Here is a 16,457-nt window from a genome sequence, read left to right as displayed (position 1 = left end):
TTTGAAATGTAGCTAGTTATCATCTTGCTATAGCTGCCAGGAGTTACTTGTAGAGTTCCAGGTGCTAAGAGCTGCCAGGAATGCAGATGTCCCCAAGCTCAACCATTGCTCTCAGAAATTTTATTGGCTGCTATTTTGAGCACATTTGACTTTCAATTTCTAAATTATCTTAAAGGCCTGAATTTCAAACTGCATTTTCTGGACTATTTATTCAATAAGAAAACATGTTTATATACCACCTGGTGGTATTGTGTCCTTGTGACAAACTCCAATGAATTTATTTTAAGATACTAGTTTATGGAGTTATATCTATATACTTCAAATATGCAGAGAAACAAAACCTCAGGTTTTTTTTTTTTTAAATAACATGTATACAAGAAGTCTTATTGTTGGGGTTTTAATCTTTTTTTTGGGGGGTGCCCGCCATCCAGCTCCCAAATAAATCACACATGGAGGCTTATTTTTCATTATGATTACCCAGCCTTAGCTTGGCTTAGTTTCTAGCCAGCTTTTCTTAGCCTAAATTAACCCATCTATCTTTTGCCTCTGGGCTGTTCCCCATTCTCTAACTTTCGTAAATCTTACTCTTCCTCCAAGGCTTGCTGTATAGCTGGGTGACTGGCCCCTGGAGTCCTCCACCTTCGCTGGCTCCTATATCTTCACTCTGCTCCCAGATTTCTCCCTGTATTTTCTCTCTGTCTGCCAGTCCCGCCTTTCCTTTCTCCCACCTTGCTATTGGTCAGTTCTTTATTAAACTGTCAGATGTTTTACACAGGCACAGTAACACAGCTTCACAGAGTTAAACAAATGCAACATAAAGAAAAGTAGCACAGTATAAAATAATAGTCTACTACAAAGGCTTTCATCACTATGTCCTGAGAAAATGTATTTAGTGAAAATGATAAAAATTACACTGACTATTCTCTATATCTACCTGCATGTGGTTAAATATTCAATTATATTATAATGGGGACTATTTAATATAGCAATAATATATGAATCATGAAAATAATGAATTACTCTTTGATAAAAGGCTCTATCTCTTTCCATTGATTATGACGTTGTTAAAAATAATTATATCTATTTTGCTCTAATGGAGTCCAGTGTATCAAAGTCATGTTTTCATATCCTCTTACTCTATTTTGAAAAAATCCCATAAAATAGAACACATTATTATCACTGTTCCATAGCTGTCAACCCAGACACAGAGAAGATAACTTAGTTATCTATCAATCTATTTCTCCATCTTAACACAAGTGAGACAGTAGGTAAAATGTCTAAAGCAATGATTTTAAAAAAAACTGTATAGAGTTTTCTGTGTCTTTTAATAAATGTATCAAAAAAGTAAAATTTTAATGATGGGTTAAGGGAATTTCGTTCTCAGGAATACAATTCATAGAATCTTTTTTTTTTTTTAAATTATAGTGAATTCCATGGGGGTAGAAGAAAGAGAAGAGAAAAGAGAGGCATGGATTCTAATTCATAAGATATTGTACTGATAGTTTTTATACCTAAGAGCACTGAATAGAACATTTCTGTTATTGTTAGGATCATGACTTTGTCGTTGTTGTTAGAACTTTGATAGATAATGTCCATTCACAGTCAGCTGTTGCAGCATTCTTAAGCACAATTCTAAGTGTGCTTATAAACCTTTTTCATGGAGATAATTGTACATTAGGGTGAAATGGCGTTGTCATTTGTCCACTAAAATTGACTGGATACCTTTGCCTCATTTAATTGCTGTTTAGTTTTATTTGTTGAGTTGTGCTTCTTATGGACAATTAATGCATATGCACATATCCTATACTAGCAGACATAAGTAAATATGGTAATTGCATTGTTAACAACAATTTTAAGAAAATATTGTTACTCACTACATTTAAATTTTGAATGCAAAAGCAGCAAAATCTAGGAAGTGTCTCCATCTTAAGAAACTAACATTCTAAAAAAAAAAAAAGAAAAATTACAAGACCAAACAATATTGTTTCACTTTGTAGTATAAGTCTCTATCACACCCTACTGTCCATTAGCAGTATCAATAAAAAAAAAAAGAGCCACTCTGTCTTGAAGAAAGAAAAAAATCAAAACAAACCAAAAAGAGCCACACCCAAATGAAGGTGACAGTTTTCAGTAAAACAGTTCTTGATGCAAGACTGATAACATGGCATGGGCCATGGAGCAGTGTTCTTGTACCTGTAATTTGAGTGCTGACACATGGCAGGAGCTGTTCTAACCACTGCACTATCTGGAAGACTATGATACATGCTACCCAAGAACAGGAACAGTGGATCCACTGACTTGATTGTAATTTTGGATCCACCATGAACTAGTATTTGCTTTGGAATAACATAGACACCCAGCACCTTAGTTTACTCATCATTGAGATGGGGTGAAGCTATCTCAGAACATTGCTACAAATACAAATACATTAAAATCTGCCCAAAGAGTGAAGTACTTTAATTTTTCTATATAAGTATGATTTTATGTAAATATAATTTGAATTAATTATAAAAATATATAGTCATGGATATTTGCATTTAAAATAAATGTTATAGTATCAGTTTTCTTATCAAGTGATAACCAAATACTCAGACACTTATCAATACTTGGAATACATGTATCATGATGCTTGAGAGAGAAAAAGAAGGAAAAAGGAGAAGGAAATAAAACATACAGACCTGTATATTCTTGCTTGAAAAATCCATTGGTATTGTTTTTAGACAGGTTTATCTGTCTTCATAGTTATTTGGATATATTGAATATATTGATTGTATTTGTTTTACTTTCTAAATTTCATAGAACATGCAGTAGATACATTTCAAGTTAAGGTTCAAAAGAGAAAGATTTTAATCATAAGCCTGGACCGGCTGGTGTATGATATCATCACCAAATTCCATTACTGTTCTCCAGAAATTACTTTAAATGTTGTTCGTAAATGTAAATGGAAGAGAGTGCTTCGAAGCACTAAGTCACTTATTTGCTGCATTCTGCCATACGTTCACAAGGTTTCCACCCATAAAATGCATTTTATTAAATAATTCACTTCATATTTCTGGACATTTTCTATCAGCCTTTGGAAAAGTAAAAGTAATTTTGAGGGTTGCAATATCTCCAGCAAGTATGTATTATCTATAATTTATTTTTATATAGCTATAATCTGAAATTATACAGTTAGGAGTGAATTTTCAACATCCAAAAAAATGGAAATTAAAATTGATGGTCTTCCAAAAGTTATTTTAGAGTCACCTAGCACGACGTTTTCAATAGTCTATGATAAGCACTTTCACTGGCATAATTATTAGTTAGTTGTTCTCACTCTAAAACTTGAGGCTACCTACAAAATCTGTCATTAAATAACTACTTACGTCTTCAAAATACAACTTTGTGGGAAGTCATAAAAATATTTAAATTTTCTTATCTTATTTGCATGTTATATTAATTGAATGCAATGAATTCAAATATATTGACTCATTATGTTTCCTACCGAATAATAATTTTTAAGTAAATTAAAAATAGCTACATTAGAACAGCACGGTCTTCCTTAATTCGAGAGATGTCTTGAGTTAAACGACACTATGAGAAAAATTTGATTGCATACATGTAGGAATTTATATCTTGGAAAATTAAAGCAGACACGTGCGGGGAAGCCACAGTGTCTTTATGCTGCTCTGAGGGAGAGGGATCGCTTCCTTATCTTGGGCTCTCTTGTTTGCTTTTCAGTTGCTGCGAATGTGGCTGTGGACGGGCTTCTTCCCTGTGCGCTGTTGCCCATCCAAGCCTAATATGGTTAGTGTTCCCTCCTGCTTCCCTCCTGTGTGATGTCCACCTCTATGTACTACCTCCGGCATTCCTTTGCTTTCTCCATCTGTGTTTACCTTGCAAGTTAGTGAACCAGTTACACTCTAAAGTTGAGAAGAGTACGTGGACCTCATTCCCAAGAGAACCTCCTAAGGAATTTGTCAACGGGCCATTGTAAATAAAATACTGTGAGCAGAGCAGAGTGTGTTCTGTCAAGGTCTGTGCTTCTTCTACAAGGCTTTCCAGTGGTTCTGATTTGAAGTAGGAATTCCAAGGAGTACAGCATCTGTCACATTTAACATGTCACTGTTTTTGTTGTTCCATTCAATGAAATCCATATCATGCGTGGAAGTATAATGTTACTTCTGCCCAAGTAAAATCACCTCCTCTGTCTCCCAGATCCATGGAATGTCCATACTGTGACCACAGTCTTCTGTCATCATAATTATCATGGATACATGTGACATTGATGAGAAAATACAGTGTAATCATAAATGGAATTGAATTATTTGTTCTATTTGAAGTGATATTCCTATTTTGATACCACTGAAGTAAAAAAAAAAATATTTTTTAAGGATCAATGTCCAAGTGGGATAACCTTAATCATGTACAAATGAAATAAAATGTAAATATGTAATTAGCTTATAATTTCAATATTTTAAGATAGGATGGACAGGAGAACTTTACTCTTACAATTAGAGGGACTCCTATGTCATAGGGAGCTAGATTGTAAAATAAATCAGACATTTCTTTTGTAGGTTAGAGTTCCAATCCTCGCATTTGTGTATTATTTTTATTTGTAGTCAAAATTGCCAATAAAAGTCAGTTTTAAATGCATTATACAGGATTACTTGGTGGCCTTTTTAAAATCCATTTTTTATTTTTATTTTACTTGTATTGTGTGTGTCTGAATGCGGCTTTGTGAATGGGTGTGCAGGTGACCATGAAAGCCAGAAGAGGACATTGGATCCTCTAGAGCTAGTGATATGTATGGATGGTCATGTGTAACGCAATGAGTTCTGGGAAAAGAACTCAGTTTGTCTGGAGGAGAAACAAGTGCACTAGCCACTGAGTCAGGGGTGGCATTTTAAATTACTACATTTATTATCAATGTAGTAATTTAAAATTATTCAAGAATAACAGATTTTTGCTGATTAGTGAAATGTGTGTGTGTGGAAATGGGGCTCGCTCACACATTTAAATTTAAATAAATTGTGAAGTCTTTGATGCATTCTCATCTTAACTTTTTAACCTAACTACCTTCCTTCTCGTGTATTAGCTACATGTTTCTTGGAATAGTTATATAAACCTTGCAGGAAATGTGAAACCAATCCTCATGAATCATACCTTATGAAATGTATTATATTAAAATTCTAAGTGAATTAAATTTTAATTCAACAGTGAGCATAGACTATAATTAATCTTTAGATTATTTAAACTATGAAAGTCTTCAGTTTTCTATTGTTGGCAATCATAAAACGATATTATGGCTAAGTTAACAGAACACTTACAAATTCTCAGGAACTACAATGTTTTGCAAAGCCTTTTTTGATAAAAAAAAATATTCATCATGCCATTTCCATAGTTACAAAGATTATTTTTTCATGCTCAACCATTTCTCCTGAGAAGTACAAATGAGAAGTTTCAATGAGCTGTATTTGTTTACATGTCCCTATCAACAGAGATCTTGTCATCTCTGCTTCCTTGTATTTATGTGAAAAAATATGGATGGGAGTCATAACATTCTGCTAGTAAGACAACCTAAACGTCCAATAACCAATTTATATGCGCACTCGCTTATACTCTTACCATACACTTATTGAAAAATGTTTTCCCATAAGTCAAAATTTACCCATCCAGTGTTTAGTAGGTATCCTGAAAACCTAATGTTCATTTGTTTTGTTTTGTTTTGTCTTATAAAGCAAAAAGCTTTTAAGTAAAACATCTGTGTTTAAGTGGATAAAACTCTTCATTGTATGTTCCCAACTCTACTACTGGAATGGTCTTACTCTGCAGTGTAGACTGACCTGGAATGAATTATGTACCCCTGGTGACCTTGACTCATTGAGTTCCTTCTACTTCATACTTCCATGAGCTGAGACTAAATGCATGAGCCCAAATCCCTGACTTAATTGAATAAACTCCTGAAGTGCAAAAGTCAAAAACTTTCCTCAAAAAGCTGTGTCTTTGTCTTTTTAAGATTCTAGCCATAAAATTCTCTAATTTGAACATTATACAAAGATTAGGATCACTATTATGTCAGGAAAAAAGTGAATGTGATGGTACACAGAGATATGATGTAAGAAAGAATACTTTTAATGGGTGTGGTGGGCAGACCTTTAATTTAAGCATCCTGGAGGAAGAGGTAGGGGGATTTTTGTGAGTTTGGGGCCATTTGATTATCTTAGCAGATTTCTGGCCAGCACTGGTTACATAGTGACCCCTTGCTGTAGAAGGCTGTATTTGTATTTGGCAGTTCCTATGACCAAGACATGAATGCTAAAGCTTCTGTAAATTGTCAGGTTTTCAAAAGTATTGACATAAAGTTCAATCCAAGTACATTGTAATTAACCTTCAAAACAGAAGAATGATAAAGAAATATACTCATTCTCAATCTTTTAAAGAAATCAGAATTCAAAACTATCCCTCCTTACATGGTTGTATTCCATACAACATTATTAATTTGAAGAAAAAATGTTCATAATAGATTACTATGGATTAAGATAATAGGATACTCTGATCATCTGAAGGCTGTTCTTGGAGTCAGGATTCATACTTTCTTCTTGGCTATTCCATTCACCAACCATTCCCTCAGCAGACACAAGAGAGCCATTAACAATTCATTGATTCTGTGTATTGCTTGGTACTCTGGAGTGCCTTACACTTATATCTCAAATTTATTATCAAATTTAAATTTATAGCCAAAGATAAATTATTCATTGACATCTTCATCCTCACATAGATAAGAGTGTTTGTCTGTGCATGGATTATGGGTTTTTCAAAGTTCAACTAGTGATCTAAAGGCTAAAATCAAATTTTCAAAATTGGTATTACTATTACCAAGGATATATCATCTTAATTCTTAGGATTGATAAGGAAACCGATGTTTTGATTTCTAAATTCACATAGGGTCATGGATAAATTTATATGTCAAGCACCTCTCTGGGAGCTTTAGTGAACACTAATTAGTGACTACATATAAGCTCATCTCAGTTAAAGAAAGATACTAAAAAATATTTTTTCTTGAAAACAACAGAATATGCAATCAGACGGTTCCTGTAAAAAACAAACCTTACGTATACTTCTAGGGCAATCGTTTCAAAGCACAATAAAGTAATTATATGAGGAAAATAAAGAACGTCTTCTCTGTTTAAGAAAAAAAAATTTTTTTGAAACATAGGAGAAAATGTTTATGTACAGAGGGACATATTCATCGACTGTTTGACTGGTTAAAATTGTGCATTTGGAGCAGGTAGACATGATGGTATTGACTGAACATACTTCTATGCAAAGCTTTGTTAATGAGGCTGAACCACTCCTGGAGTGCTCGCTTCTGTCAGCTGGGTTTTCACCGACTGTGTCTTGTTGCAGCTTGTTTTCACAATGCTTTAGGGGTTCCAGAACTTAATTTTATGTGTTCATGTTACATGCAGTGTGTATGTTACAGAGCTCCAGAGACACCCATAGTCTGAAACAACCCCTTTGTAACTGTCCCCCTGACTCTCACATCCAGGTAGTAAAATGTTAACTGTTCCTCACCAACGTTTTCCCAGAACATTTTTCAGATGACATCTAAAGTTTTATTTCCATTTTAAATATCTATATGGCTTATTTAAAAGAAAAGGTTATTGAATATGCAGTTTTGGAAGCTTGCTATCAATGTACTTACTTTTCAATTGGGAGTTCTGAGAGTGAAAATGGATGCTTGTTTGCTGATGTAAACTGTAAGGATGCATAAGCCTTTCAGGTTTCCTTAGAATTCCTACAACAAACTCTTTGTCAGAATTACTTAGATAACACAAATCTCAGGATAAATTTATGTCATTGTGTTTAGAGCACTGTTGATAAGAAATAGCAGTAACTGCTCTCCTGAGTCACCTACATTAGAGATAAAAACAAATACACAATACCTAGAAACCTAAAAATGATATGGTGAGATATAATAGATTATCAGGAGTAGGCAACATTTTATTTCAGTACAATTTTGTGTATTTGTTTCTACACTTTTCTATCCATCTCACTGTGGTGAGGTGATTCATGTCTTAAGGGCTCTTGAATAAGAAATACATTGTGTTAGTAATAAAATTCAAAATACACAAAATTTCTAGGATGTTTTCTCCTTCGCTAAAAATAATATATTTTAATCATATTGTTTTAAGTTCTCCAGAATTTATATTAAGTGTATTATACTATTTAATTTCCAGTTCCTTAACATAATACTGATAACTGTACTTTTTAAAAAGGTGACATTAAAATATACTGTGCTTATCATTTTGTTATATCTGTTTGAGTAACCACTAGGAAAGTACAGAACAAACTCTGTATTGTTTTTATATTAAAACACATGAATTGTTTATATTTAAATATATAAATCACTTTAATACATGCATCCCTATATACAAAACCAAAGAGGAATCTTGGTAATGATCTATTTGACACTGCACCTATACACACAATAATCATCAACCAAATTTGTAATGAAATATTTAGTCATTCTGGTTGCATTTTCTTAATGCAGTAATAAATGAAACTTTTATATTTAATGAATTCAATTTTGTTGTGGGATCTTATGAATAGTAAAATCACTTCCTTTGAGTTTCACTGAAAATAATTTAAATATTTTCATTTTTTCTGGATGTTTAGTGTTATATGGTTAATCATGTTCCACATCATTTTGGTATTCATCAACATAGTCATCTTCCAAATACCTGTCATTGTGTAGGCACAATCAAACCATCATCCAGTCATTCATTTCTTCATTCATCTATGTAAAAATATGTGGATGCCAACTCCGAATCAGACACTAGGCCACTGATAAACTCTGTAAATGAAAACTAGCTACTGTCGTTTAAGTAGCTGGCAAGTGCTATAAAATAGTGTATTGCACTACAGTGTGGGAACCACATCCTGAGAGAGCAGAGCTCCCTGGAGCTGAGGTTTCAGGGCATGTACATAAAGCAAAATTTGTAAGAAAAATCAATTTTCGAACACTGCTAGAGAGAATATACTTAAAAAAAGAACAGGTAAGTTCAAATATAGGAAAGAATACAGAGATTTTAGATATTCTCTAGTAGGACAAAAATAAAATTTAGCAAAGGATACAAGATATGTCCAATAATTTATTATTTTAGTAAAAGCTTTAAGGAGGAAGATCATTCAATAAAATAATAACTTAAGTAATATGCTTTGGCCATAAGAATATCTAGTATGCTTTGGAGAGTCAGCAGGAGGTGGCACACATCTTTAATCCTAGCACTCTGACTGCAGAGGCAGGAGGATCTCTGTGAGTTAGATGCCAACCTAGACTACATAGTGAGCTCCAAGACAGCCTGGTATTTATAGAAAGATCTTGCCAATAAAACCAAAATAAAAATAAAAAAGAATAGTTAGTATGCTTTAGAAAATAAGTTATAGAATAGATAGATGTTCTGAAAGCAAAGGCTTCCAGATAATAAATAAAAAGGCATTAAAGATGAACTGGTAGAGATGCTGAGGAGTTAGGTCTTAGGATGCATATTGTATAGAGCTTGGGATTGGACAACTGAGTCATAGTAAAGAACATAAGAAAATTGCTTGAATTTTTAAGGAAGATAGTCACATTGGAGTTAGTCACTGAAAATGCAAGAAAAAGTAAAAGTTTATTTGTTAGGTCCCTTGAGTGTGAATGGCCCAAGAACATCTCTACAGAAACAATATTTAAGAAGTGAGAATATTGGAAAGTTAAGAACTTTCCAAAAAATTAATACAGAGCTATTAAATAAAAGAATGTAAATGGATTGCTAGAATGAAGAATAACAGAGATCTTTGCTTGGGATCTTAGAACATATTCATTCATAAACATAGAGAGAAGAAAGAAGCATCAGAAAAAAGAAAACAGTTAAGAATCTTAGTCAATCAGTATGATTAAAAGTAATATGTAATCATCAAATTAGAAGTTGTCATTTATGACCTATAGAAAATGTCAGAATAAGAGAAGTTTTCGAACCCTTGCAAATTTTTGGCTAGTTAAGAAAAAACAAGAGACTAGGCTTTGAGGGTTGGAGGTAAGAGACAAGACAGATTTCTGTCGAATTAGAAAATGGTCTGAGTATACATGATTGAAAAGAGCTGCTGAAGAAGCTAGAGAAAGGATAAAAGAAGTGGGAATGGGATGAGAGAGAGGGAGAGGGAGAGAGAGAGAGAGTGAGAGAGAGAGGGAGGAAGGGAGAGGGAGGGAGGGAGAGAGAGGGAGAGGGAGAGGGAGAGGGAGAGGGAGAGGGAGAGGGAGGGAGGGAGAGAGAGAGAGAGAGAGAGAGAGAGAGAGAGAGAGAGAGAGAGAGAGAGAGAGAGAGAGAAGGTTCAGGAGACTACTGAACCAAAGGAAAATGTTGAGTGATCACAACTGGAAGAGGCAGTGGCAATGAGCTGGAAATAAATGAAGGCAAGAACAGAAGATGACCGACTGGTGTGTGATATATGAGGAAATGACCTTAAATATTGGCTTAGATGGCTTAAGACAGTAGTATCTAGAGAACATGATTTGCCAAGCATCAAAAATAGCAGCTCAAAAAGTGAGTTCCATTCCAAATTAGTGTTGTTCTCATTTCTTGTGACTGGTATGGAAACTGGCTCTGGGTTTGAGAAAATTCAATTGCATTCACTGCTCCATGGGTGATGTGATTGATTCACCACTTTTAGAGGTGGCTAACTGTGGCTCACTTTGTTCTAGGCGGTGTGGCTACAGCAAAGCAAAGCAGGATCCAGAAGAGGAAAAGATGCACTTTCATAACGGGCACAGTAAGCAAATTGTGCAAAATAAAAATGAGACTTTATTATTATTCTGATTGCTGCTCAGGTTAGGCAATTTGTAATAATTGACCAAATCTATTATATATAAAACAAGCAAGCATTTCTTGTATTTATAACTCCTGGGATTGGGCACTCTCTGAAAGGGTTATTCAGTTCAAAAACAAATCTTTCCATTATAATCATTAAAATAAAAATACTTGCCCACCCTTAAAATACTACTGTAGTTCAAATCAAAATCCCAGGTGAATTCCAAGGTCCATGAAGAGTGAGCAGAAATCTATCATTAACTCACGCCATCAGGCCTAATGAATGAATGTTACTCAGCTGCTTCTTTTTGTAGGATTACAATGGGAAATTTCCTGGTGTAAAAACCCCTTCTGTCAGCAGCCTTGGTTCAAATGACCTGAAAAGGACCACTTTTTAAGAAATGCATGAAATCCAGTTTCAATAATAAGCTTAAAAAATATCTTAAGTGGGCTTTAATATTGGTATTTTAGTGTGTTTGCTTTTCCATAAGTGGCACACAACATGAGTCCATTTGAAAAACGAGCGAAGATAGGTATCTTTTGCTTAGTCCCTCTGCTGAGACCATTTTTAACATACTGAAAAGCATGGAGTCCACTTCCCAGTCCTATGTGTCTGTTATCCATCTTTAAAATGCAGTCTTGGTGTGGCTGTCAGTACCGGGGACTCAAGTGATATATGGATCCCTTGTAATAGACACCGAGTGAAAAGTAGTTCCGTTTTCCTTTTGATTTCTACTCCAGAACTACTAGAAATTGTTTTAAATGATCTTTAAAATCAGAATTAATAATCTGCTACAGTATCTAAAACTGACCCTATAGACCAAACCAACAAAAAGGCCATTATTTTCTTGCTCTTTGCAATCATCAAAGTGTTCTCAATATGCATCTGAGGCTCACTGTCTGAACAGTATCTTGAAAGATAACTACAAAGACATGCTAGTATATACACATTTCTTGTGTAGGGAAATATCCATATTTTTAAGTTATAAAGGTAAAGTAGCTGTGTACCTAACTATCATAAATCAGGAGAAAGCCTGTTTTTGCAACTCAAGTACTTTTAGGAGTTAGAGACTTCGGTCACTCTCGAGTGTTAACAAAGTTGATGACTAAGCATATCCACTCAGCTATATTCATGTCCATGTATTGTTACAGTTAAACTGCCAGGAGTAAGAACCTACATAGACCCGCACACCTATGAAGATCCCAACCAAGCTGTCCATGAATTTGCCAAGGAGATCGAAGCTTCGTGCATCACCATTGAGAGAGTCATTGGAGCAGGTGTGAGACCATCTACATTCTGACCTTTCACCTTTGTGTAAACTAAGACTGTAATACGTCAATGTCCCGCTCTCACACAGAATGTTCTTAAGCTCTTATCATTGACTTTCTCTCAAAGTTGTTTGTGACTGATCACCTTTTAATGCAAGCTTCTGTGCAGCTCATCAATGAGCAAATATCTATCTTATTAGCAGAGAAACCAGGTAAAGAATCTTTGCCCATATAGTGTTGTGTATATATGTACACTGAATCTGTAATACTGGGAAATATTTGCTTGTTCAATTCAACCTGATCATGTGTTTACATAACTGAGTTAACCCCTGTCTAGTTCCCTTTTCCTTTTTCTCACCAGTAGTAGGTACTGGGTAGACTATGAGAGAAGTAAAAACAAAATGAATTAGGATCAGTTTTTTTTTTTTTTTTTTTCAAATTTCTTTCTAATGTTACCATTTGGATTGTTTACATTAAATGGATGAAACTATTAAGCCCTAAAGTGTTTTTTGATCACCTGCAGGGGACATTTCACAATGTAACATTTACCATTGTTAATTCTCCGGGGGGGGGGGGGGGGATGGCCTGGCGATGGTGGTGCACTCCTTTTAATCCTGGCACTCAGGAGGGAGAGGCAGGCAGATCTCTGTAAATTCAAGGCCAGCCTGGGATACAGAGTGAGATCCAGGAAAGGCGCAAAGCTACACAAAGAAACCCTGTCTTGAAAAAACAAAACAAACAAACAAACAAACAAAAATTCTACTTGGGATGCTTGATCTCACCTTTAGTTTACTTTCTTCCATCTGAACCTTAATGCTTCATGACTTTAGAATTTTATTAGAATAAGAATTCTCAGTGAGTTTATATGTATTTTTCTATCTTTATCACAAGGTGAATTTGGTGAAGTTTGTAGTGGACGTTTGAAACTGCCAGGAAAAAGAGAATTACCTGTGGCTATCAAAACTCTTAAAGTAGGCTATACTGAAAAGCAGCGCAGAGATTTTCTGGGTGAAGCAAGTATCATGGGACAGTTTGATCATCCGAACATCATCCATCTAGAAGGCGTTGTGACCAAAAGTAAGTACAGTGGCACAGTGTGTGTGTGTTTGTGGTACACCTCATGAGTATCTGTTTAAATTATCATTGTCTCTGCATAAAAAGAACTGAGAAAACTAAAATATTAATTTCTTAAGTGGTAAAATTATTTACCATTTATTTCTTAAGTGGTAAAATTAATTTCTTAAGTGGTAAAAATTTCCTTATATTTTAGTAGATTTTTCTTAAAGATTGTCTGTAGTGAGCCCAAATTTTCATTTAATAAGTTGTGTATTGGGGAATAATATAAGGGCCACTCCACGTAGTTAAAAGGAAGATTTATTTAGTGGATGACTTACAAATGAAAGAATGGATAGGTCGCGGGGGTCTGGGGAAGGCGTCTAGCAATCCAGCGGTGTTCTCTGGAGCTCTGCACAATCAATCTCCACCATCCAGGGTCCAGGCGCAGAGAGCGCGCCCAGAGCGAGCGCTTGCCCATCCAGCTCTCCGGTTTCCAGCACCTCCCCTCGCCCCGCCTCGTAGGCGTGACAGTTGCCAGAGTCTCAATGGGGGTTGGAGCTTCCAGATCCAAGCTGGAATGACTACCCACTACATCTCCCCCTTTTTGTCTAAATAAGAAGGTTCTAAACTAATACAAGACTATATACAAAGGAATGGTTATCAAATATTGTCCAGAAATAATGAGGGATAATGACCTAGATAAGATGTAACTACAACCAATGCAAACAATATCAAGCAAGAAACACATTCTAAAATCCAGAGAAGTATAGAGCATAGGTAAACAGCATGTTATAAAGATCATTCAAAGGTGTCCTATCCTAAAGAACCTGAATCTAATACTTAATATGTTCTATCTAAGATATTATATATACTAAGTTGTAACTATAACTGCTAGTCTTCAATCCCATCAAAGACCTGAGAAGGAACATAATGGTACTTGAGAAATGGTAGACGGATGCAAGCAACTTCGGGAGTCTTGCAAGAGTAGACCAAGACAGCTGGCAGCCTGGACAGTCACCTAATGTTTCTCAGCATTGTTGGTGCATTCAAATTGGCTACAGGCCTAGAGTATCTGACAGACCATTTTCAGAAGCAGGATTTCTGAAAGACCATCTTACCCTGTCTTGGCAGAGTACAGTGGTCGCTTTCCTTGTGTCCCGCTTGTCCAGAAAAGACAGCATTGCATTTGTACTGTCAGCCATCAAGGCAAGGGCAGTTTTTTGCCCCGTAGGCCATTTTGTGCCAAAAAGACAAACTTCCAAATGGAAATGTCTTAGAAGCCCAACATTCTCTCGGGATCAATTGGTGCAGCCAGGAGCAATTGTGCCTCACGTCAACAGAATTCTAAGTTATTTAAATGCCATATTCTCTAGGTCTATGAAGTGTTTGAAGATTACCTGTCCATCTGACCTATGTATCTGTAAATCTGGATAACCTAACTAACGTAACTATAGAGATGACAGGCATAGGCGACCATAAATCTATAAATCTTATCTACCGAAATAACCTAAGGACTAAGGCTTCACGTAAATAAGGTAAACAGTCTATAAGCAAATGTATGGTGAAGAACGATGACTTCAAAATTGTGACAATACACAAGATATTTATAACAGAGGTAGGAATATATAGTGCGATATGCAATATGACAATAATCTTAAATATATATCAATATACCAAATATCCTAACAGAAGTAGAACATATATAAAGTATGACAGATATAAATTTACATTTGTATCAATATAAAAATGTTACAAATAAGAGTAGAAATATATGTACATTATAACAAATATAGTTCTGTATTTGTATCAATATACAAATTATCTTAAACAGGAGTATAAAAATAGTTTACATTTGTATCAACATATAAGAATCTATAACAGTACAAACTACAGTGCAAATTGTCTAAGGTTGCTATTTTACCAAGTTTGTTTACTAGTATATACAATGATTTACCATCATATCTTATACCTATCCGTTCCATTTCTTCCGCCCCCCCCTTTTTTTTTTTTTTTTACAATACTGAGTTAATATTTTTTTCCACCCCCAACCCTACAACCGTCATCCATAACCCTGAGAATTATGAAACCTAAGGGAGAAGGGGCGTCGTTTTCTAAGAATTGTTTCCTGCCGTTTAGGGGGTGATGTTATCTCTGTTGGGTACTGTGAGAAAGCTCAAATAGTTAAATCTCAGTTAGACTAACTGTAGGTTCTGCAGCAAGTTTTAGAGTAATGGGTAAGATTGTCTGAAATTCTGGCAAGAAGTGTAGTATGATGATGATTACCATGGCATCATTCTGGATTGGGTAGAGTTGTTGTTGTTGGGGCCCCATCTTCCTTCTGGTGACTTCTGAGATTGCTATTGGAAAAACTTATTTGTTATCAAAAATGGGAGGTTTGGATTTAAAGAGGACATAGCATGTAAGAAAGGATTCTGAGAAATCAAGAGTAAGCATGGAGAGAATTAGAATTTAGAAGACAATGGTCCCTTTTTATTGGTTTCCTTCTGTCTCACACCAGAGGGCTCTTCTGATATGGGACTGAAGAATCTCTTAAATTTTTCTTTTAGCAATATGCTTGGGTTTAGAGAAGGAGTGAGCCAATTCCATCTCCAAAGCCAGCTTGGCTATAATTGAATTGGAACCACAACTTTTCTAGATTGATAGAGAGAAAGATGTTAGACAGTGAGATTTTACCATGTGTAGATAGATTGGTACCAATAGATTCTTCCTTTCTGCTGTAAAGATCCGGATATCCAAGGCCTTATGATTTTTGGAAGATGGGTATTTCCATTATCCTGGAAAGACAGAAGCAGAACCCTACCCCACCCTTTGATTGTTAAATTTTTCTTACAACTTGTAGAGATGTCACATTGGTGGATGATCTTTTACTTCTCTTCATCAAGGGGTTTTTCCTGTTCGAATCGGATTTTTATTAATTTTGTTGGTATCCATAGCTTTTCTTCTCCTGCAGAAACAAAGGCAAAACCCCTTCCCCAACGTAGAACATATCCAGGTTTCCATTCTGAGGTCAGCACATCCTTGAAATAAACTGGTTGGTTTAGCTCAGGAGTTTTGTCTGTCGTCCAATGTCTCTCCGCAGCTGTTGTTCCTTTCTCATTAGCATTGAGAAAATTCAAGGTTAATAAAGCACTATGCAGTCTATTTCTAGGAGTCATTGTTACCTGTTGCTGTTTATTTAGCATATCCTTTAAAGTTCGATTGGATCTCTCTATGACTGCTTGGCCTGTGGGATTATGTGGTATACCTGTAACATGCTTTATATTGTAATAAGCAAAGAAC

General features: G+C 35.3%; 1 protein-coding gene across 14 annotated transcripts in view; it reads left to right on the top strand.

Moving 5' to 3' along the window:
* The window catches only part of Epha5 (EPH receptor A5), a 356,197-nt gene that overhangs the window by 284,603 nt on the left and 55,137 nt on the right, over positions 1-16,457 (top strand). For 8 of the 14 annotated variants that reach the window (XM_006983822.4, XM_076546512.1, XM_076546508.1 and 5 more), the window contains 4 exons: positions 3,721-3,786; positions 10,727-10,794; positions 11,985-12,110; positions 12,993-13,178. In XM_006983822.4, coding sequence (XP_006983884.1) covers positions 3,721-3,786; positions 10,727-10,794; positions 11,985-12,110; positions 12,993-13,178 — 446 coding nt within the window. The remainder of the gene's footprint in view (positions 1-3,720; positions 3,787-10,726; positions 10,795-11,984; positions 12,111-12,992; positions 13,179-16,457) is intronic. The other 6 variants (XM_076546513.1, XM_076546510.1, XM_076546509.1 and 3 more) reach the window with 1 other exon arrangement.

This window comes from Peromyscus maniculatus, chromosome 10 (assembly GCF_049852395.1).
Source record: "Peromyscus maniculatus bairdii isolate BWxNUB_F1_BW_parent chromosome 10, HU_Pman_BW_mat_3.1, whole genome shotgun sequence".
Taxonomy (NCBI): Eukaryota; Metazoa; Chordata; class Mammalia; order Rodentia; family Cricetidae; genus Peromyscus; species Peromyscus maniculatus.
The sequence above is the reverse complement of the archived record's forward strand: the minus strand, read 5'-3'. Positions and strand labels throughout refer to the sequence as shown.